This window comes from Neoarius graeffei, chromosome 24, assembly GCF_027579695.1.
Source record: "Neoarius graeffei isolate fNeoGra1 chromosome 24, fNeoGra1.pri, whole genome shotgun sequence".
NCBI lineage: Eukaryota > Metazoa > Chordata > Actinopteri > Siluriformes > Ariidae > Neoarius > Neoarius graeffei.
The window spans coordinates 2,890,131-2,914,039 of NC_083592.1; the positions used below are offsets into that span (position 1 = coordinate 2,890,131).

Here is a 23,909-nt window from a genome sequence, read left to right on the forward strand (position 1 = left end):
AAACAAGACGGACGATTTGGAATTACAGCTGGAATTACCTTATTCTATTCTATAATCGGCTGGTCAGTGCTATACTAGATACTACTAATGTATCTAGCATCAGTATTAGTACTCAATACTTAAGTGACTTACCCGTCCAATGAGGATTGTTATTTTCTTGTTTACAAGATGCCACATCTGAGGGGGGCTGACAAATCCTGCAAGTTAATGAGGTAATTATACACATCTGGGTATTCCACCTCTGGCAGTTCAATATCCACTGACACGGTTGTGAAAACTACGTCAGGTAATCGATAAGGGTCACTAATCTGTAGGTCGTTTATTTTAGACATATATCTAGTTATCTGTTCATTAGAAAAATGAGCCGTGTAGTCCGTCGGTTGAAATTGATCCATTTTGTATACGGGTGCAGCAATATTCAGCTGTGTTGTTGACCGACAAGATGGCAGCTGTGTACATTCCAGCCAGGATTCGGTCACGTGACTGCAAGAGGTCCATAGTCCTAAAAGCTCTGCTTCATCCTGGTTAGGCATAGCTCACTTTTATTCAATACTGGATTTAACAAAGGGATATTGGCTGAAACTCCTTGACTCCATTATCCTGTGAAAAAAAACCCCTGCCCTTTCCACTCCGTTTGGTTTACACCAATTTATCACCCTTCCATTTGGGTTGTTTGGGGCCCCAGCGATATTTCAGGGTCTCATAGACAGAATCCTCCATCTCCACAATGCGTATGCCACTGCCTATTTAGACATTATTATTTATAGTAATGACTGGTAGCTGTACTTGCAGCATCTATGGACTGTCCTGAGATTGCTGAGGTGTGCTGGGCTCACAGCAAAGCTGAAGAAGTGTGCAACTGGATGGGTGGAAGTACAGTATCTGGGCTTCAACTTGGATCACGAGTTGGTGTATCCCCAAATTGATAAGACTGCAGTGACTGTGGCTTGCCGGCGACCTAAGACCAAAAAGGGGGTGAAGCAGTTTTTGGGGCTGGCTGGCTATTATAGACAGCTTGTTCCTAATTTTTTGGATGTCACCAGCCCACTGACTGACTTCACTAAAAAGGGGGCACCAGATCCGGTCCAGTGGATGGAGCCATGAGAATGGGCTTTTGCACAGGTTAAAGCAGTTTTGTGTGGAGGCCTACTGTTGCATTCATCTGACTTTTCTCTTCCTTTTTTTGCAGACCAATGCATTGGACAGAGGGCTGGGGGCAGTTTTGTCCCAGGTGGTGGAAGAGGGGAGTGCCCAGTGCCGTACATTGGCCGCAAGCTCTCAATGTGAGAGTTTAAGTACACCACCATTAAGAAGGAGTGTTTGGTCATCAAGTGGGCAGTCCTCACTCTACAGTACTACCTGATAGCATGCCCTTTCACCCTCTGTTCTGACCATGCCCTGCTCCAGTGGCTCCACCGCATGAAGGATGCCAACATATGGATCACTCATTGGTATCTAGCTCTTCAGCCCTTTAAATTCGGTAATTCACAGGCTGGAGGCACAGATAGTGGTGGTAGATCACCTCTACCACTGGGGGAGGGGGTCATCTGCAGGCCAGATGGCTCCCTGGCCTGATTTGAGCAGTGGGGGGTATGTGGCAGCAAGGGTGTGGTCAAGCGTTGGCTGTGAACGGTGAGGAGTCGGGTTGAACCAGCAGGTAACGTAGCGAGTTACACCTGTGTCTAATTACTGGTTGTCTATTAATGTGCGTCTCTGTCTTTCAGATGCCCATTAATGAGAGAGAGAGAGAGAGAGAGAGAGAGAGAGCTAGCTAGCTAGCTAGCTAGCTGTGTTCTCCAACACGTGTTTGTATGTGCATGTGTGTGTTAGACTTACTGAAAAGTGAATATTAAAATAAAGCACACCTTGATCTGTCATGCTTATTCTCAGTTCCTTACTGCCCCAATTCAGAAAGGTGTTACAATGCCATTCTGATTTACTCCCCTTCCCTAGATACTTATGTTCACCATGTCCATAACCACAAGTTCGAGAAAGACTGTGGCAGAAACAGCTGTTCATTAAAGGGGGGGGGGGATGTGAATTCTATGTGCACAAAATTCCCCTCCTGGGATACATTATCAGTCCAAAAGGGGTAACCATGGACAAAAACAAAGTTTCAGCTGTGACGGAGTTGCTGATGCCAAAAACAGTGAAGGACCTACAGAGACTTCTTGGTTTTGATAACTTCTACAGATGATTCTTCCAAGACTTTTTCTCTATTGCTCATCTGCTGACATCCCTCCTCAAAAAAGGGTCATAACATGGAACAACACAGTTGAAGAGGCTCTCAACAAGTTCAAAAGTGCATTCACCTCTGCCAGATCCAGATCCTTCTAAACTTTTCATAGTAGGAGTCAATGCCTCTGAAAGAGGAGTGGGAGCCCTGTCTATGAAGATTTTCAGTCATCCAGGTCATAGTAACTATGGGTGGTAAAAAAGAGCAACTGGACTTGCTTGAAGATTCTTGAAGATGTTTCACCTCTCATCCGAAAGGCTTCTTCAGTTCTGTCTGACTAGTAGGGAGTATCAGGTATTTATCCTCTCATGGATGAAAAGCTCATCTAAGGTGTCGTTGAGTCATCCTGTTGGTGTGGGTCATTGGGGGCTGGATGTGAACAGCCTCGAGAGTTGTTAGGGTGATCAATGGATTGCCCGTTAAGGTGATCAATGGAATGCTGATTCTCTCTGTCCTCCTGTGTGTCACTGAAAACAGCTGGGTTTTGGTGTGCATTCAGTTGTCTGGGAAGTGTGCCAAGGACTGCATTGTAGGTGGCTGATAAATGATGTCTTAGACCACCACCTCTGTTCAGTGATGGCCATTCCAGGTTGACAAAAATGGCTTCTTTAACTCCTCGCTCATACCAACGATCCTCTCTGGCTAAAATGCATATGTTGCAATCCTGAAATGAGTGCCCTTTGTTGTTAAGATGAAGGTAGACAGCAGAGTCCTGGCCTGAGAAACTGGCTCTCCTGCATTGAGCCATATGCCTGTGAAGCGGTTGTTTTGTTTCCCCAATATACGAATCCGTGCATTCCTCACAGCAACAAGTTGCATACACTACGTTGTCCTGTTTGTGTCTGGCTATTCTGTCCTTAGGGTGGACCAGTTTCTGCTTCAGGGTGTTACTGGTTCTGAAATGTACCGGAATGTTGTGTTTGTAGAAGATCCTCCCGAGTTTCTCAGATAGACCAGAAATGTAGGGAATGACAATGTTCTTGCATTTGTTCCTGTTATCCTCCTTGTCTGTTCTGTTCCTTTTTCTGCTCTTGAGGAAAGACCTGTTGGGATACCCGCAGTTCTGAAGTGCTTTCTTGATGCGATTCTGCTCCTTCTCTTTTCCCTCTACCGTTGTAGGGATGTTCTGAGCCCTGTGTTGCAAGGTCCTAATGACCCCCAATTTGTGTTCCAGTGGGTGGTGAGAGTCGAAGAGTAGGTACTGGTCTGTGTGTGGGGGTTTCCTGTAGACCTCGATGCTAAGGCTTCTTTCTTGTCTAATGTGTACATCACAATCCAAGAAGGCTAGATTATTCCCACTGATGTCCTCCCAAGTGAAATTGATGTTGATATCCACTGCATTGATGTGCTTAGAGAAGGCTTCCACTTCATGGGTTTTGATTTTAACCCAGGTGTCATCCACATATTTGAACCAGTGGCTGGGAGCAACTCCTGAAAAAGTGGTCAAAGCTTTATGTTCCACCCCCTCCATGTAAAGATTGGCCACAATAGGGGACACCGGTGAGCCCATAGCGCATCCATGCTTCTGTCTGTAGAAACTTTCATTAAACTGGAAATAAGTGGTAGTCAGGCAGAGATCAAGCAGGGTGCAAATCTGGTCCGTGGTGAGGTTCGTTCTATCCAGTAAGGTGTTGTCTTGAAGGAGTCATTTTCTAACAGATTCAACTGCTTCTGTGGTGGGAATGCAGGTGAAAAGAGAAGTGACATCGTAAGAAACAATGGTTTCATCTAAGTCTAGTTTGAGGTGTGCAACTTTAGTAGCAAAATCTTGGGAGTTTTTGACGTGATGTAGCGTATTCCCAACAAGAGGAGCCAGGATGGTGGCTAGGTGTTTGGCAATGTTATAGGTGACCGAGTTTGTACTGCTGATGATAGGTCTGAGTGGAGCTCCTTCCTTGTGAATCTTGGGGAGTCCGTATATGAGAGGAACGGCTTCCCCAGGGTACAATCTATAGTACAGAGCTCGGTTGATGGCTTGGTCCTTTTCTAGTTGTTACAGGCAGCTAACAACTTTCTTTTTGTAACAACTGGTGGGGTCCTGCCTTAAGGTTTCATAGGTGGTTGTGTCGCTGAGGAGACTGGTCATCTTTGAGTGATAGTCCACTGTGTTTAGCACCACTTAGCACCACTGTGCATCTCCCTTTCTCAGCAGGAAGGATGGTGATGTTCCGGTCTCTTTGAAGCAATGTAAGAGCCCTCCTTTCTTGGCTGGTGAGGTTGGAGGGGGGTGCTTTTGCACTGGATAGAGCAGCTGATATCTTCAGTCTAAGTTGTTCTGCCTCTGTGTTGGTCAGATTGTTGTTTCTGATGGCTGACTCTTACCCCTTTTCCACCAAATCAGTTCCAGGGCTGGTTCGGAGCCAGTGCTGGTGCTGGTTCACAACTTGTTCAACTTGCGAGCCAGCTGAGAACCAGTTTACTTTTCCATCGCTCGCAGTGCTAAGCAAAGCCACGTCATTACGTCGCTGTATACATCATTACATCGCTGTATATGGAAGTTACGGCACTACGTTTACATAAACCTTGGCACAAATATCGAAGCAAAAGCAACATGGAAGAAGCAGCAGCAGCAACAATAATAATGGATGACTTCGCGTTTGTACAGCTGCTGCTTCTCGTCGCTTAAAAATGGCGATCTTTCGCGGTCTTGTTATTGTTGTTGGTCTTAACAACTCCGCCCCCCCCACTGACGTAAGCGGTTCTTTCCTCTGGCCCAGCACAGAGTTGGTGCTAGCCTGGAACCGGTTTTTCTGGCCCCAGAGCCAGTTCTTTGTCAGTGGAAACAGAAAACCCGGTTCCAAACTAAGCACTGGCCCCGAACCAGCCCTGGAACTGCTTTGGTGGAAAAGGGGCATCTGTGGCTGTGATGAGATCTACCACTGGTATCCGCTCTGGTGAAACTGCAAAGTTAAGTCCCTTGGATAAAACATCTTTCTCTGGTTGGGTGAGTACCCTGTCGGATACGTTCTTCACCCATTTCTCTTCCATGTCCGGTTGTGTAGTCTGGTCAGATTTCTTCCTTCCTTAAGGCCAATTTATGCTGACAACCCAGTCCTCGCAGATGGTGTCGCAGACAGCGTCTGCGTAGCCCCCCCACCTTCGCAGACGCTCTGCGCGCACCTCCCAAAAATTGTGACCACCACAGAAGCCTCGCAGACAGTGTCGCAGACAAGAGGGCTCTGATTGGTCCACTCTACATCTGCTGTACACGCCCTTCTGCTTCCCTACTTTCCCGGTTTTTGTTTTGTTTTCACGACCGCCATTTTTAAAAACACGAGCGAAGATGGAGCAGCACGAAGAGCGGTTGATCGAGGAAGTGAGGAAGTACGTACATCTATACGACTCCAGTTCTAGTCATTATAAGTAACCGGAGGATAAACACTCCACTAACCACACCCACCAACTACTCCTAGCGATTTCACGACTTCGCGCCCCCTTGCGTTGTGGCGGTGAATAACATCGCACACGCCTATTACTCCCCGCTCAACGATAAATTACAACTGTCTGCGAAAAGCTATCTGCGAAAGCCTTGTCGCTAGAGCATGCAGAGGCCCTTAGACCCCCACTTCACTGAACAGAGGTGGGGGTCTAAGGCCCTGTTCACACGGCAATGGATTCAGGTGACTCCGATACAATTGCTTATCGTTTAGGCCTGGCATCCACACGGCACCGGCATTTTGGGTGCCCAAAACGCAATCTTTTTGAGAACGGGTTCCAGAGTGGAAAGATCTGGCAACATTGCCGTTGTGAAGTCGTCTGGATGAGTAGAACGGATTTGTTTACAATGACGTCACAACCACATGACTGTGAGTGCTTCACGCCGGGTAGAAGTGTAACGAACTCGATGCGAGTTGTCAACAAATCCTATAACTTGGTTCATGAAACGCACTTACAAAATATTTTCACTGTGAATATTTATTGTGTAATGGTGCAAAGTGAGAGAGAGAGAGAGAGAGAGAGAGAGACTCTGCCCTTAGGGCAGAGTCAATCCCGCCAGCAAAAATAGGGAAAAAAAGGAGCGATCTCACCTCTTCAGATGTTGATTTAAGTCCTACAATACATTCCTCAAAAAGGGCGTAGAAGAGCAAATTAATCCATCAATGTGTAGCATTCAATTTATTCCGGACCATTAAAGACGCCGCCTTCCGCGTAGAATCATACGTCATCCTCGCCGCCATATTGGATAGGTCAAAGCGGAGAATAAAGATTCATGTGCTGCGTTTAACTGTACCAACAGGTTTACCGTCCAAACGAGATCACATGGGATTACCTTTCACAGGTGAGAAACAACAAATTAATCCATCAATGTGTAGCATTCAATTTATTCCGGACCACTAAAGACGCCGCCTTCCGCGTAGAATCATACGTCATCCTCACCGCCATATTGGATAGGTCAAAGCGGAGAATAAAGATTCATGTGCTGCGTTTAACTGTACCAACAGGTTTACCGTCCAAACGAGATCACATGGGATTACCTTTCACAGGTGAGAAACAACAAATTAATCCATCAACGTGTAGCATTCAATTTATTCCAGACCATTAAAGACGCCGCCTTCCGCGTAGAATCATACGTCATCCTCGCCGCCATATTGGATAGGTCAAAGCGGAGAATAAAGATTAGCTGCGTTTAACTGTACCAACAGGTTTGCCGTCCAAACGAGATCACATGGGATTACCTTTCACAGGTGAGACTGGAAAAATACTTTTCATTGTATTTGGTCATTATAATGTAATTTTATGAACAGATTTTCCTGACTTTGTGGGTAATATGAAGTCTCGTGCATAATAGTTTATGCGCATGCGTCCTTACTTCTTCTATTGTTCTGGTGTCTCCGAAGGGACCGTCTTACAGCGCCCCTAGAGGTGTGGCATGTGTATTGCATCGTTTTCAGCAAGCATTGCGTTGCCATGTGGACCTGATATTTTACTGATCGTTGCCCATTTGGACGCGATATATTTTTAAATAACATCTTGTTGCCGTTGTCGTGTGGATGTAGCCTAAGACATCATTTATCAGCCACCTACAATGCAGTCCTTGGCACACTTCCCAGACAACTGAATGCACACCAAAACCCAGCTGTTTTCAGTGACACACAGGAGGACAGAGAGAATCAGCATTCTATTGATCACCTTAACGGGCAATCCATTGATCACCCTAACGACTCTCGAGGCCGTTCACATCCAGCCCCCAGTGACCCACACCAACCGGATGACTCAACGACACCTTAGATGAGCTTTTCATCCATGAGAGGATAAATACCTGATGCTCCCTACTAGTCAGACAGAACTGAAGAAGCCTTTCGGATGAGAGGTGAAACATCTTCAAGAATCTTCAAGCAAGTCCAGTTGCTCTTTTTTACCACCCAGAATGGGATCCCTCTTATCACAGTGGTTTGGGGAAAAACCCAAGCTTCACTATATTGCCTTCTTTTCTAAAACATTATCACTACATGAGTAAAATTATAATATTGGTAACAAAGAATTGTGAGCAGTAAAACTAGCACTAGAGGAATGGCATCACTGGCCTGAGGTAGCCACACATCCGTTCACCATTTTCACAGACTACAAGAACCTTGAGTGCCTCAAAAGAGCCAAATGCCTTAACCCTTACCAAGCCCGATGGGCTTTATTCTTTGCATACTTCCGCTTCACACTCTCCTGTTGGCCAGGATCCAAGAATGTCAAGGCAGAATCCCTGAATCTACAATAAAGTTTTCTTCTCCAAGCAAATACACTAATCAAGTTGTCACTCAAATTATTGAAAAAAAAACCCACTATCAGGAGAAATATGCCCAGAACACCACTCAGCAACCCAACTAACCACCTTTCAATGAGTGCTTGGTCACTAACCCCTTCTGTTCTCCTGTAACATTAACCCCATGATTCACCAACAGTGGAAGAATGACATTATGAAGATGGGAGCACCAAATGCAACCCAGTGGATGGTGCCAGACAAACAGGCTTTTATTCAGGTAAAAACTGCACTTTCTGGTGATACACTTTTACATTCTCCTGATTTCAAGTGAGTGGCCCTCACCCTCCAGGATGGGCCTTCACCTTCTGCCCTTTCCAGGCAAAACAGGGTTGCACACATCTCAAACAGGTTTCAATAATCAAGTTCTCAGGTGCATTTTTGCAAACAAATTTACACATTTGAAATTACCACAATTAAATAACTTTGGTAAATAAAGGTGGCTTAGGTCTGTATACAACTGTAAGAACAAGTTCTGTATATTTCGTATATAAAGGCATAATGAGAAATAGTAAGCATTTTTAAACCCAAGGGATATTGAACCATTTGGTGTTGTGGTGAGAACTTATACTGTATATAGAAAATGTACTGAACTTAAGCACATCAAAACTTCAGAACTTACCTAGTAAGTGACTGTTGGCAGGTTGTTTCTTTTCAATGATTCTTTTCAATAATTTGCATGGTATTGACTTTTCCACCATTTCCTCAATCAGTTGGCCCAGGAGACCACGAGCTTTTTGTATTAGTTGTTCTGTCTGGGGACGTGTCATGCAGATTTTGTCCATCTGCTTTTGGGCTGCTTGGAGACATGCAAAGTTTATTACTTACTAGAATTTTGTTCTGAATAAAATTTTATCTTAAATTTTGCAAGTGCAGATGGTGTCTTCAAGTAAATGACATGAAGAGGAACTGTAGAATGGTAAAATGTTTAGAACTTTGGCTGTAGATCTGGCTAGCTTCTGCTTTATGTTAGCAAAGCTTGGGTAGGAGTTTTTGAATAACAGGGAGAGAGCTGTTGAATAGTAGGAGACAGGGAGGTAGAGGAGTGGAAAGTCACAAATGTAAAGAAATTTAACAGGAATTTGTGGGAAGTTAACTGTGGAGAAGGTGAAGCTTTAGGCATGGTCCTTCTCCCAGACTTCACACCATGTTGATACCATAGTTCAAAATACACAAAACTATGCTAGTTAAATGTTTACCCCTTTTAAACACCAGAGATGGTGTTTGAACACCTGGATACTTTCTTGTATGCAGGTGTGCACATGTTTTGACCTTTTGACTATACTATAAAGAACCATCAGTAAATGGCCAATTTTCCTTTTACATTTGCTTACCTGGTACACATGGCAGGCAATTCTGCATAACAACAAACCTGTCTTCCAATGCTGGTGTCTCAAATTGACTTCATATTATTTGCATAAAGCATTTTATTATACAATAAGGCCAAAATTTTTGGACTATCACATACAGTCCTCTCCAAAAGCATTGGAACAGCAAGGAGTATTCTTTTTTTTTAATGCCCTGAAGATATTTGTGTTCAAGATCAAAAGATGAAAATATTTTATATATATATATATATATATATATATATATATATATATATATATATATATTAGTGCTGTCAAAAATGTCGCGTTATTAACGCGTTAACTTGACTCAATTTTAACGGCGATAATTTTTTTATCGTGAGATTAACGCTCTGTGACATGATGCCACGCCCCACACAGCCAGAGTCCTCTGCCCTCCCCCGAAATGCCACGGTGCTCGGCTTAGGTTTCGTTTTCCCATCGGCGGCTCCAGCCCCACTTTGCAGTGGCTGTGACAAGACGTGTTATGCTCTGCAATAAAAAAAAAAAAAAACATTGGTACAACCAGTGTTCGAACTATGCCGATATTTTCGGGGGGTCCCTTTATTCCCTTGGGGGGGTGCTTGCGCTTGTCTCAGAGTGTGGCTCTCCATCGCGCGCTCACTTCGGATATGCAAATGCTTCCTCTTACACACGATTGCTATGTCAATAAACATCATTTTGACAATATTTTAGAGACCCCCCCCCCAACATTTCCCAAGTCATGTTTTCAAGGGATCTCATGTCTGTTTCAGGGGATCTCGGATCCCCCGAGTACCCCCGTAGTTCGAACGGTGAGCAAGCCCATTCACTTTTTTATGCTGATAAGAAAATTACAATGGTTTTTCATGTGACAAAAATGTGCGATTAAATTGCGATTAATCGCGAGTTAACTATGACAGTCGCGACATTAATCGCAATTAAATATTTTAATCGCTTGACAGCACTAATATATATATATATATATATATCCTCAACTGCAATTATAAATCACCTTGGTAATAAGCCCAGCCCTTGCCCAGCATATATTGATGACCAGATAGTTGTGGGGTGACCATGTCATGGAACTCAAGGTTCCTTTCAGGCGCCTCAAGCATAAAGACCTGGTGATTGATTTTGCTATGTGCTACAAGGGTCAATCTATAGAACATTCTCTACCATGTCCAGTACACACCAGACGGCTTTATGTAAGCTACACAAAGGCTAAACCGTCATTAAACAGGCACAGTATTTGTCTCAGCAGAATGTTGACTAGAGGACGATCATCACCATGGATTAAAAACACAGTACTATCTTGATCACAATGGCTAAATCATTGAATCCAAAAGGAATGTTCATTCTGATGGACTTTACTAAGAAGCCTGCCATCTCAAAGGGTCTGTGCTGCATCTTCTTGGGCATTGCCATGCAGGTTTTCCTACAGAAAAGATCAACATTATCTCCCAATAAAGCAAATGCAGTGAGAATTTCAGAACACCCTTCTAGTCAGTCTGAGAGTCAGTTCCTCATAATCCACTGGTATTGCTGGGTTTCAGTCACGTGACTTTTCTTAGTGGTTTTACCTGAAGTGAAATAGCTGGTGGTCTAAACGGCTCCCATAGTGCAAACAACTAGCGATAACTTATCAGAGCATGCTTGTAATCTAGAAGCCACTGGTCACTTTAGATATATTCAGGAGATTGCTATGTGCAATGGAATCGATCCCTACAGTCTGGGAAAGAAGGATTTGTCATACGATCTCGAAAACTACCCTTCAGTCAAGTTCTCCGGCATTTCCAACTAGCTGCTGTTGCAGACATTCTTCTACACTGCAGAACAGATGAAAGCATGGAAGAGTGGGGAGGCTTACAACTTTTTTGTATGTGGCTGGGTAAAGGACCTCGGTATCAAGTCACTGCCGAATTAATCCTGTATTATTTTTGCCCATGTAAGTATGTTTTTTTTAAGCTTTTCGTTCACGTATTTACAACAAAGCGCTGCCAGTTGAAATGTAAACAAACAACAGTTTGTTTGATTCTCACTTGTGTTGGCCCTAATCTCTCAGGTAAATCATTCACAAATATCATCAGAAACCCCTTTAAAGACCTGGATCTTAGTTAAACAAGACGGAGAAGTGATCACGGCCCATTGTAACTGTACGGCTGGGTAAGAATTTTGTCGCGACCTTCATGCATATGGACTTTGTGAGGAGTAAACAAAGAAACAACTGGGGACTTTAGCACTACGTGACTAAAAAAAAGTACCGTAAAATAATGACACATTGCAAGAAAAGTACTTGGAAAACACTAAGGACGTAGCTGAGAGGGAAATACAAACCTTTCACCAAGTGATCACTGCAAACTCGAGAATGCTTTGACCCTGCTCCCTTCGATTTCAGTCAGAGGTTGAAAAGCCACCTTTCTCCATGTCTTTTTGTGAAATCCTGTGTTCGTTCACCCTTTTTTTATTAGTTCACTGGGAACCCTGAAGAAACTTTTATCAGTTTCACGGTTTCATCGATTCGAACAACCTAAAACAACGCAAGCGTAAGGCATTTTTCATGCGAGCAATGCACCTTCTCCATACAAACTCTTTATCGACTGAGCTTTGGTAGACCACCAGCTAAAGTTTTGAATAACTAATGAGGCGGATGTGACATCACATAAAACCCAGCAATAGACTATCCAGGTGTTGGTATATTGCCCCTAGTGGTTAGAAGGGGTGACAGTAAAATGCAAGATTATTTATGTACCCTGTTCTATGAGTACGTGCTACATAACATGTCAACCAGCTGCTGCAATTAGTAATATTTATTTAGTCACTGCTTAAAAGCAGAGCTCCTGATGAGTGTATGAGCAAAAATTTGCAAGGGCACAAAATCAACCTGAATAGAATAAGTATGCCCAAATTTCATTGTCTGGTAGTCAAGTGTTCATGAGATATGTTGCCTTGCACTTATGATTAGGTTCACTACGATGGTACAGGTTTGTCATTCGTACATACAGATGTTGTATGGTCACAAAAGCCATCAAAAATCAGGTCAATGCATTACCATATTTCCTTAAGTATGGAGCTTTGTTCCACATACTTTGCATGTGGGGAGCTCTGCTAATAATATGTTTTAGATTTACTGAAACTATTTACTTGAACTGTTAGCATTAAGTACTTGAATGCTATACACTGTTGTTCTATTTGTTTAGTATTTTTAAATGATGGAGTGGTTTCTGGATATCTGTTTCTGTTATGGTATCAAGTAATTTATCAGGAAATCATGCAAATCTCTTTTTTTTTTTTTTTTACACTGAGTACCAAAGTCCTGGTATTGTGACATCACTAGCCGTAAATTATTCTTTAACTTGACATACCAAAAAAACACAAGTGACATAGAACTATCTGAATAAATCATATTTTAAAAGGGAAAAAAAACTTACTTATTGTCAAAAAAACATCTCTCAGCTGTTGATCATACAGAAGATAAAGGCAGCTCTCAGGGTACTGGTGTAGATCACATAGTTTGCTTTCAATAATGAAGCACAGCAGTGTTTCACGTTTAGGAGACTCTGATGTTGAGCGCAATAGATCCTTCTATTTCACAACACAATTAATAATTTACTTACTTAAATATATACATTATAAGAACAAAATTACAGTGCCTTGCAGAAGTATTCAATCTACTTAATAGTCATCAAATTCAACTGGATTACAGAGGACACTTAGACAAATTGTAAATATAAAAACTAAAAAATTCTGCTTGCAGAAATATTCAACCACTTCAAACGAATACTTGATAGAACCACGATTTGCCCCAATAACAGCTTTAAATCTATTAAGCTCTTTCCAACTTTGTACAATGTTTGGGAGTGATTTTCACCCATTCTTCCTGGCAGATGTGCTCTAGGTTCTTCAGATTTTTAGATTCTTAGATTCTTTAGATCTAGGTTGGATGATATTTGCTGCCTGCAATTTTCAAACAGTGCTACAGATTTTCATAGGGTTTCAGATCTGGACTTTGACTTGGCCACTGTAAAACGTTTACTTTTTTGAGTTTGAGCACGGCGGCACGGCACGGTGGTGTAGTGGTTAGCGCTGTCGCCTCACAGCAAGAAGGTCCGGGTTCGAGCCCCATGGCCGGCGAGGGCCTTTCTGTGCGGAGTTTGCATGTTCTCCCCGTGTCCGTGTGGGTTTCCTCCGGGTGCTCCGGTTTCCCCCACAGTCCAAAGACATGCAGGTTAGGTTAACTGGTGACTCTAAATTGAGCGTAGGTGTGAATGTGAGTGTGAATGGTTGTCTGTGTCTATGTGTCAGCCCTGTGATGACCTGGCGACTTGTCCAGGGTGTACCCCGCCTTTCGCCCGTAGTCAGCTGGGATAGGCTCCAGCTCGCCTGCGACCCTGTAGAACAGGATAAAGCGGCTACAGATAATGAGATGAGATGAATGAATGAACCCTTTATTATCACTGTTACCAGTGAAATTGACCATCAACCTGTCCTTACAGAGGGGGAACAGGACAGGAAGACAGGGATAAAAGAAAAAGAAAACATGAGATGAGATGAGATGAGATGAGATGAGATGAGATGAGATGAGTTTTAAAAAAAAAAGAGATGAGTTTAAGCACACCTGCATTGCTCCAACCTTGTGTTTGGGACCATTGTCATGCTCAAAGGTGAAGTTTCTCCTAAACTTTTTGTTGTTGTTGTTTACAAGCCTGAAGCAGGCAGCATGGTGGTGTAGTGGTTAGCACTGTCGCCTAACAGCAAGAAGGTTCTGGGTTTGAGCTGGTGGGCCTTTCTGTGTGGAGTTTGCATGTTCTTCCCATGTCTGTGTGGGTTTCCTCCGAGTGCTCTGGTTTTCCCCACATTCCAAAGACATGCAGCTTAGGCTAATTGGTGGCTCTAAATTGACCATAGGTGTGAATAGGCCGTAAGGTGAACCCCGAAAAGTCTTTCAGAAACAAGATTCCGCTCCGACGTCTCCGAACTACATAATATCCAATTCTTAAAAATGGACGTATTATGAAATGATGTCATCAAAAAGTTCTCACCTTGTAATGCTGTCAATTTTTCGCACGAAGGCTTGAAAAAGCGAACTAATGTCATCGGCACGGAATGATATTTTGGCACCGCAGAATAAGATTTCGCTACAGAACAGGTTCCAGGTTTTTTGTGTATATATAAAATAGCATTTGTAATGTGTATATATCACTGTTTTGTTGTTTACATTTTCTATTAAAGTTTGCAATTTGCCACATAGTTCTGTTGTGTGATGTATGATGACTCAGTCTTGCATCTTCTTTGTTGCCGCTGCTGCAGGTGCATAGTGCTGCCTAGTGCGTTTACCTACCTCTACTGTGCCGCTGCATAGGTAGTGAATACTTGAATCCCTGCCATTGTGCCTCTGAACTGAGCAATAGAACTGCAATATTATATATAGGTTGTATTATTATTATTATTATTATTATTATTATTATTGTGTATTATTATTCCTATGGACTCTTCTCCTTCCTGCACAATTTCTTAAATCTTGATCTGAAATCACACGCATTGCCTATATATTATATATGCCATTTTATGGCTAATCCATGGTGTGTATACACTCTTAAAACGAATGTGTTGGAAATCAACACATCTTTTGTGCAAGTTTAATTTCAACAAGAGTTGTGTTATATTTCAGAAATGTTTAACACCAAAATTGCACAAATAACAAATAATGTGTTAAAATGAACAAAAGTTCTGTTGTCCCAATCTGGACATAGAGATGTGTTAAAAAAACAACGCAAGTTGTGTTATTTTCAACACGTGTTTTAAGAGTGAGCCCACAATGACGAGTCAATACTCTATTCCATTACTGCCTGTGTAACATTGTAGGTCTGTTTTTCAAGCAAATTGTTTTATGGTTGATCAGTACTTTATAGTTAATAACCTAAGAGAATGAATACATGAATGGTCCTAGTCATAGACCATTACACCATATTTTGTACTATAATAATGGTGATAATAAAAATTATTTTTATTCTAATAATAATATAAACACTTCAATATACCACATATATGCAATATTGTCTTAGTGATGTATTTAAAGCACTATTTAGGACTTAGAAGACATTTCACCCACTTTGGAGGGTGTTTTGGAGACTTTTTCTACTAATGTGACTGTAATTACGCAAGCTGTCAGCTGATCTGTGGTCAAAAATCGGCAACGCGATTGGTCCAGACCGGTCACGTGATGTCCTGACACGTCATTTTTAGAGGAAAATACTTCGCCACGCGATCGCTCGGTGCGAGGAATTGACAGGATTATAAGGTGAGAACTTTTTTCGCCACACTTTCTAGTACTCATTCTTAGTTTTAAAATAAATATTTCGTAGTTCGGAGACGTCGGAGCGAGATGAAACGAAAACGGGGTTCACCTTATGGCCTAGAATGTGAGTTTGAATGGTTGTTTGTCTCTGTGTGTCGGCCCTGCGATAACCTGGCGACTTGTCCAGGGTGAACCCCGCCTCTCACCCATAGTCAGCTGGGATAGGATCCAGCTCGCCTGTGACCCTACACAGGACAAGCAGCTTCAGATAATGGATGAATGGATGGAAGACTGAAGCAAATTTATCTTGTAATATTCTTTATTAATATTAATCTTGTAATGCATTGTATTTTGCTCCATTCTCCCTTCATTTTTTAAAAGAAGCCCAGGGTCTGAGGATGAAAAGCAGCTTCATGAATAATGATTTCTTTCTAGCCATCCTTCCATACAATCCTCAATTATGCAGAGCTCGTGAAATGGCTGCCTGATGTGTCTTCACTCCACTCTAAGCCACTGTACTCCTGTAAGTCCTTTAGAGTGACTGTTAAGGCAAATTTATGCTGACAACCCAGTCCTCACAGACGGCGCCACAGATAGCGTCTGCGTAGCCCCCCCACCTTCGCAGACGCTCTGCGCGCACCTCCCAAAAATTGTGACCACCGCAGAAGCCTCGCAGACAGCGTCGCAGACAAGAGGGCTCTGATTGGTCCACTCTACATCTGCTGTACACACACTTCCGTTTCCCTACTTTCCCAGTTTGTTTTGTTTTCACGACCGCCATTTTTAAAAACACAAGCGAAGATGGAGCAGCACGAAGAGCGGTTGATCGAGGAAGTGAGGAAGTACGTACATCTATACGACTCCAGTTCTAGTCATTATAAGTAACCGGAGGATAAACACTCCACTAACCACACCCACCAACTACTCCTAGCGATTTCGCGACTTCGCGCCCCCTTGGTTTGTGGCGGGGAATAACATCGCGCACGCCTATTACTCCCCGCTCAACGATAAATTACAACTGTCTGCGAAAAGTTATCTGTGAAAGCCTTGTCGCAAGAGCATGCAGAGGCCTTTAGTCTCATTGTAGTTTCCCTCACCAATCTACATTTTGTTTTTGTTCCGTGTTTTGAGGGAAGGCCTTGTCTAGGTAGTGTTTGGGTGGTGTGATGCAGCTTCCACTTCCTCACTCTTAATCCAGCGGTGCTCACTGGAATGGCCAACCCCTTAGACAACCTCAGATATAATGCCATGTTTAGGTATGACATTTTTAACCTTTTTTTTTTTTCAACTTTCTTAGAATGCTCCTTAGTCTTCATTTTCACTCCTTTTCTTCAGACTGACCATCTCTTCACTGACAGTTTGAGATGGTTTTTATTTAGAGAATGGGAGCTAATTTAATATTTCACAGGTGAAGACCAATTATAGTTAAAACATGTCCTCTTTAAAGCCAAACAAACCCAAAAATAAACTCCTCTATACTGACGGATAATCTCCACACAAGACATGTTCCAGTGTTCACTTGTTCATGTTGTTCCTGTATTCTGCATACAGATTTCATTTTAAAAGAAAAACAGTGTCCCTGGGTGCTGACATCTCACTCTCTCTGAGGTTCAAATATTGCGCTCTGAGTGCTTCCTGACCAATAACTCATTTTGATCTTGTTGTACGAGAATGTGAGTTTCTAAGAACATGTTCTTGAACATGAGTTTCAAAAGAAATACTGACAGGAAGAATGTGTGTTTTTCTTTTGTTATTCAGACAAATCTGTTCAGTTCCATGAGGGTTGAATACTTTTGCAAGCCAAGGTATGTGGACACCTGACCATCACACCAACATGTGCTTGTATATTCCATTCCAAAATCATAACCATCAATATGGATTGTGTCCCCCCCCCCTCCCCCTTTGCTGTTATAATAAGCCCAACCTTTCTGCAAAGGCATGTGGCTGTGTAGATTTGTGTTCATTCAGCCACAAATGCATTAGTGAGCTCTGGCACTGATGCTGAGTCAGAGGCCTGGTGTAGTCAGTGTTTCAATCCATCCCAAAGATGATCAATGGGTTCCTCAAGTTTTTCCATTCCAACCTTAAAGCACCATGTCTTCATGGAGCTCGCTTTGTGTACAGGGTAAGCTACAACATACAAATATATTCCAAACAACTGTGTGCTTCTAACTTTATAGCAACAGTTTGGGAAAGGCCCATATATGGGTGTGATGTTCAGGGGTCAACATACTTTTGGCCACATACATTACCAAATAATCCATAAAAACATTTTGTAATTTGGTACAGATTTGTAGTATATTGTTTTTGATGTCTTATGACAGAAATCTTACCAAATTAAACTGCCGTCCTTTCTGGTTGCCCTAAAAATTTAAGAGAGGGGAAGATGCATAAATTACACAATTGCTATAGGTGCAACACAGAAATTCAGAGTTCCTTGTTTAATGGCAGTACAGCTTATTTTAATATAAATAGTTCAAAACTATTCAAGTCAAATCTGTTGCCATTAAGTGAAAACCACAATCCAAGCATTATGTTCTAAAAAGGACTATTCATGGTTTTTTTTTATTATTTCCATGTATATCAAGCTTTACATTTACCAGAGAGCATAAGGATGGCCTCTTTACTCTTAAAATAATTCTACAGTTGATGCAGGGTTTCATTAATAACTGTCTGGGTATCATGCATCACTTACAACATCAGGTCTAAATAAATGTGATGCAAAATATGCAGACAGATGTGATTGGCAATTTACACACAAAACTTTAGGAATTGTGGGATGCATATTATAACATACAGATATTTTATGTCAAAACTGTGTGACATCATGGAGGTACAGTACAGCTACTAAATGACATAAAAACTACCAGAATTAAATGGCTAAAGATTGTTCTTTGTTTAGCTGTGAGTGTGTAGCTCATTACACAGTTACACTTTGTGACTCTATAGGACACAGTTATAGAAGTGAATTATTTATAAATCACACATATATATTACTTACCAGCTTAAGGTCGGTCCGTATCGTGAAATACCGTGACCTTGACCTTGAAAATACTGACCTCGGCCCAGAGGCCTCGGTCAGTGTTTTCAAGGCTGAGGTCACAGTATTTCACAACACGGACTGACCTTAAGCTGGTAAATAATACTTTTTTTTTTCTTTACCAAATTCTAACAGAAAATGAGAGCACCCGAAAGGGAAAACAAAGCCAAGGCGAGGTGCCATTTTGAATCCTCATTCACAGCTGTAATGCAAATGGCTTCCTCCTCTGTATACAAGTGCACTTCCATGGCAGGAAAAAAAATACATTTTGTCACCTATGTAGTCTATTTATACAAAATTGAGTCATTCAGGATTCAGCCATGTTTTTGCACGGCGTTAGCAAGTTACAGGTTTTCAGCTTTCTCCTGAAATGTTTTCTTTTATTTCGTCTTCATCAGGGTAGTAAAACTCGCTTTCGCTGTGAACACTGTCGTTATCGCTATCCATGCTGTAAAATTAATGCTATTATACTGAGAAATGTGAAAATAAATGTTGCCAAAAAATTGCTACTATGTTTGTTGTTGTGAATGAGCGAATCGTCAAAGGTCCGGAACTGGGGTCCGGATCATAGGATTCCAGACTGCTCGTGAGCCAATCAGAGTGCATGATTTGATGGAAACCGGACAGTGAAATAAAAATCTGTTATCACCCAGATGAGGATGGGTTCCCTTTTGAGTCTGGTTCCTCTCGAGGTTTCTTCAAGTCACCTGAGGGAGTTTTTCCTCAACACCATCACCTCAGGCTTGATCATCAGGTATAAGTTTATCAGTTCATATGTTTAAAGTCAGGGTGGCACGGTGGTGTAGTGGTTAGCGCTGTCGCCTCACAGCAAGAAGGTCCGGGTTCGAGCCCCGTGGCCGGCGAGGGCCTTTCTGTGTGGAGTTTGCATGTTGTCCGCATGGGTTTCCTCCGGGTGCTCCGGTTTCCCCCACAGTCCAAAGACATGCAGGTTAGGTTAACTGGTGACTCTAAATTGAGCGTAGGTGTGAATGTGAGTGTGAATGGTTGTCTGTGTCTGTGTGTCAGCCCTGTGATGACCTGGTGACTTGTCCAGCGTGAACCCTGCCTTTCGCCTGTAGTCAGCTGGGATAGGCTCCAGCTTGCCTGCGACCCTGTAGAAGGATAAAGCGGCTAGAGATAATGAGATGAGATGTTTAAAGTCTTTATTTTTCTGTAAAGTTGCTTTGTGACAAATGTATTTGTTTTTATTTTTTAGTGCAATCACACTTTTGTTGTCCATGAGACCACTTTGTTTGCCACACCGCTTCTCCCACAGTTTTTGAGATAATGACCCCAAACCAAGTTCAACTCGTTAATCCTGAGCCCAAATAGTGTGCTTGTATACAGCTATTGGAAAGATGCACTCATTGTCTCATTTTCCTTTCTGGCTGCTTTGGGCACCTGGACCAGAATGGGGGGGGCACACTATTTTTTCCTTTTGTAACAGATATGCAAAAAAGCACACTTTGGCAAAGAGGTTTACAGTATGTATCATGCAGTCCCAGGGGCCCCCTTGTGGTGTGAAAACAAGAAACTAATGTAACTCATGTCAGAAGATCATGAAGAAGCAACGATCATGAAGTGTTCATATATCTGGGATGGAAAAACACAAAAAGGAACATAGCAGAAGAGGCTCTATTGCAATACTAAATTATAGATCTTACCTTGTCCATCTTGTTAATTGCATCTTGGACACAAACTGACATGCATTCCTCCATTGCTGGACAAACAGTCAAATTACAGTAGAATTCCACTTGCTCACGGAACTTTTCCTGTTTAAACAGTTTGATAAACAGATACGTTAAAAAAAATACACCCCAATGATATTGTTGGCAAAGGATTAACTGTAAGTAAATGATTATTAGTATTGAAATATGTGGGATAAAATGTAAATAAAATTGAATGGTTTGTTGAAATAAATTAATCTATGAACTGAACCAGCTTTAGTCCACTGTAATAAATCACACAAGCAGCGTGCTACTTTTTTGTATTTTTACTGCAAATAAAATTTTGTTTGTGCTTACTGTTAAGTAGCTGGACTTTTATATTACAATCCAGTTTCATACTCCAGTCTTCGGTCTTGTCAATTAGCAATTCTATTTTTCTACAAGCCATTGTTCACTAGTTAAATTATACATTATTAGCAGACACATGCTAATCTATGCCAGCCTGTTCTAATTCCAGATAAAACTTGCCTTTTTCAGAGAATTTCTGAAGTGTGTCTTTAAAATTTCCACCCAGTCTTTTTGCCAAATATTTGGCAATCGAAGATTAAACACTTCACGCCAGTCCTGAAAAAGAAGTCACAAACACGCTTGACATACCATTATCACTTTATGAGATCTAAATAACAATTTGCACAATTTCATGATTAAAGGTTAACTGCACACAATCAACTCAACTCTCAGTAAAGCGCTAAAGGAATAGCAAAGTTTATTCATAAGAAAAATGAATTAATATACATACTTGTAATGACAATTTCTTGTGGTGCCTTGAGATGCAGCCAGACATTTTCTCCTTTACACAAGAAAAACCAGGTCTGTAATCATCTGTGTTCTGCAAAATAATTAAGTATACCACATAAAAGTGTAAAAATTTTAAACATTTACTCACACTTTATTATTCCAAAATAGTAATAATAATTTCTTATTTATTATATTATTAATGCTTATATTTGAACAGGACTACTAACATGATCTTACACTGGATAATTTGTGTACAATGAATTCACACTCCATGCATGTTTTCAATTAAATGCTGGAGATGCTATTTTTTGCTGCCTTGTGAGGTACAAATTATGATATTTACCGAATGTGCTAAAGCCTTTAGCATGTGACTTTGGTGCAATTAATTTCTCCATAATAAAGTAGAAACATCTGAGGCTGGGAAAGATGAATGTAAACAAATTGACTTGAATTTCCCTCCAGGGATTAATAAAGTAATTCTGATCAGTGGATTTGCATTTTGCATGTGGAAAAATACAGGGATGTGCTTATGTTTATCATATTAAATTATTTATTAATTATTAAATAATTCATAAGATCATCAAAATTCATAAGCTTAATTGAGGGCCATTTGCCAAAAACATTTGAGAACTTCTGACCTAGTACCAAAATGATTAGAGTAATAATTTTAATACTCTTATCTTGTTTTTAATTGTTCCTAACAATGTGATACATTTAATATCTGGTTTTATGCACACATTGTCAAATTGTCATGGCATTTATTTACCATATCATCTGAATGATGGTCAAAATAGTCAGTGAATGCACTCAGAAGCTGTAGTGCTGACAGGACATTGGACCAGTTTTCTGTCCAATTACTATCTTTCAAAGAATCTTCAAGAATGTTCAGTGTTTTCCTCAGGTAGGAGCGTACATCCATCTGCGGTGTTTCTGAAGTTGATCTTTCTGTGCTGCTTGTTGGAAACATGCACAACTATTATATTTGAAAGGATCTTGTTACATGGAGTAATTTTATCAGAAACAGAAATCATCATGATCTGTTAAAATGTATATATCTAAGTTCTGATTTACGTAGTATGTTGTCTTGTTCACTTTACCTTTGTTTTAGCCAGTTCTTAATCCACAAAGCAAACTCTTCCACAGCCTGATGCAGTTTCTGGCAAAATAAATATGAAGATTATCTGAACCTTTGTTAGCACTTAATTAAAACATTCCACTTTTGCTTTATAGCCTTCTCATCATCAGTAAGAAAACTTGCCAAAGGTTTTGGGGTTTTTTTTTTTTTTGTCTTTTCCTCCATTATTCTCCCCAATTTGCTCACCTGCTAATTCGCAACTACCAGCCAGACAGGGGCGATTTCTCAGAGACAACAAGGGAAGCCGAGCTTCCCCTAAAATTCTCTCCCCAAACTGCGGCATCTGCGACGTTGAATTCTCATTAAAACAATAACTTGCATAACATAATATATGCCCAAGATTGTATTTACATTCATAACTATCCTGTAACTTATTTGAGTGATGTCTGACGAACTTGCAGTTCGCTACGAGAATCACCTTTGCTGCCAGGCTGTAACCAGCGTTGCCAGATACTGCTGACGTTTTCCAGCCAAAATGTGTTCAAAACCCGCCAAAATGCACTTAAAACCGCCCAATCTGGCAACACTGGCTGTAACCTTTCTTATTTCAATGGGCTCTATGGCCGGCAGCCGGGTATCCGTTGCAGTCTATGAGAGGGCTCTGAACAGCCAATTTTGGCTAGTTGTTATTGGTTAAAATCGACAAAATCGTCACTTCCAGGGAAGCCGGGCTTCTCTGGGACTAAACGAGACAGTGGGAGGGACAAGAAGCCGGGCTGATGAAGGATTATTGGAGGTAGTGTTTGAAAGACATGAGGAGGGCGGGCTCTGTACTTCGGTGTCGACGAGGAACACGGAAGTATGATCAGTCAGTCCCCAGCGGATGTCGAGAAAGTGTAGTCGTGTGCCAAAGTGCTGTCCGACTTTCTTTTCATATAAACGTTTCTTCTCATTGATGTCTCTGTACATTACTCTGTAAATAAATGTAAATATTACTCGTTGTGCTCCGTTAACTTTCATCCATTCTATCAGTTTGATCATTCGTGAATTCACTCATTTATTTCATTTGTAGTTCAATCTGGTTGTAGGCTAGCTTGAGCCTTATTAGGATCTGCAGTGCTAGCTGCTAACAGAAACTGGTGAAGTCTCTGGAAAGCACAACCAGCTAGTATGACAGGGTCACAGACCATTTTCTGGAAAAGGAGCGGAGGGCAGAATTTGTGTATAAATAGTGTGCATCATATAATGTTCATGAATCTGAAGTGTGTATATTGTTCAGTAATGTTAAGAGAATGGTGGGCTCTGTGTTATAGGTTATACCTGGGTATAATATTCAAGGTTCTGTGTGTTGCATAGCCTACCTGGTTATGAATTTCCAGACTGTGTTGCAGAAGATGTTCAAGGATGTTGCACAGCTGGGTGTTGTGTTAAAGACTCTGTGTTGCATATCAGGGTATGATGTTCAAGGCTCTTCGTTGAATAGCCAGTGATTTTTGGATGTTTGATATTTTTGATTAAGGATATGAGGCACTAGCCTGGCAAGCCAGACTATAACATGAAATGTACAAGCAAAAATACTTTCTGCCACTAGGTAGGGTTGCCTAGTTCACTATGCTAATGGGGCACACCTTTCTATGCTTTGATATCCGGCCTACAGGTTTTACGATGAATGCGTAAAATGGGCTTCCCCTGTTTTAAAAACCAGCAGCCACCACTGC

General features: G+C 41.5%; 1 protein-coding gene across 7 annotated transcripts in view; it reads right to left on the reverse strand.

Moving 5' to 3' along the window:
- The window catches only part of LOC132872736 (E3 ubiquitin-protein ligase rnf213-alpha-like), a 281,839-nt gene that overhangs the window by 176,290 nt on the left and 81,640 nt on the right, over positions 1-23,909 (reverse strand). For 6 of the 7 annotated variants that reach the window (XM_060907787.1, XM_060907788.1, XM_060907786.1 and 3 more), the window contains 8 exons: positions 22,214-22,272; positions 21,883-22,066; positions 21,118-21,207; positions 20,847-20,942; positions 20,316-20,423; positions 17,945-17,974; positions 12,745-12,898; positions 8,611-8,787 (listed from right to left, as the gene is read on the reverse strand). In XM_060907787.1, the coding sequence (XP_060763770.1) occupies positions 8,611-8,787; positions 12,745-12,898; positions 17,945-17,974; positions 20,316-20,423; positions 20,847-20,942; positions 21,118-21,207; positions 21,883-22,066; positions 22,214-22,272 (898 nt within the window). The remainder of the gene's footprint in view (positions 1-8,610; positions 8,788-12,744; positions 12,899-17,944; positions 17,975-20,315; positions 20,424-20,846; positions 20,943-21,117; positions 21,208-21,882; positions 22,067-22,213; positions 22,273-23,909) is intronic. The other variant, XM_060907785.1, reaches the window with a different exon arrangement.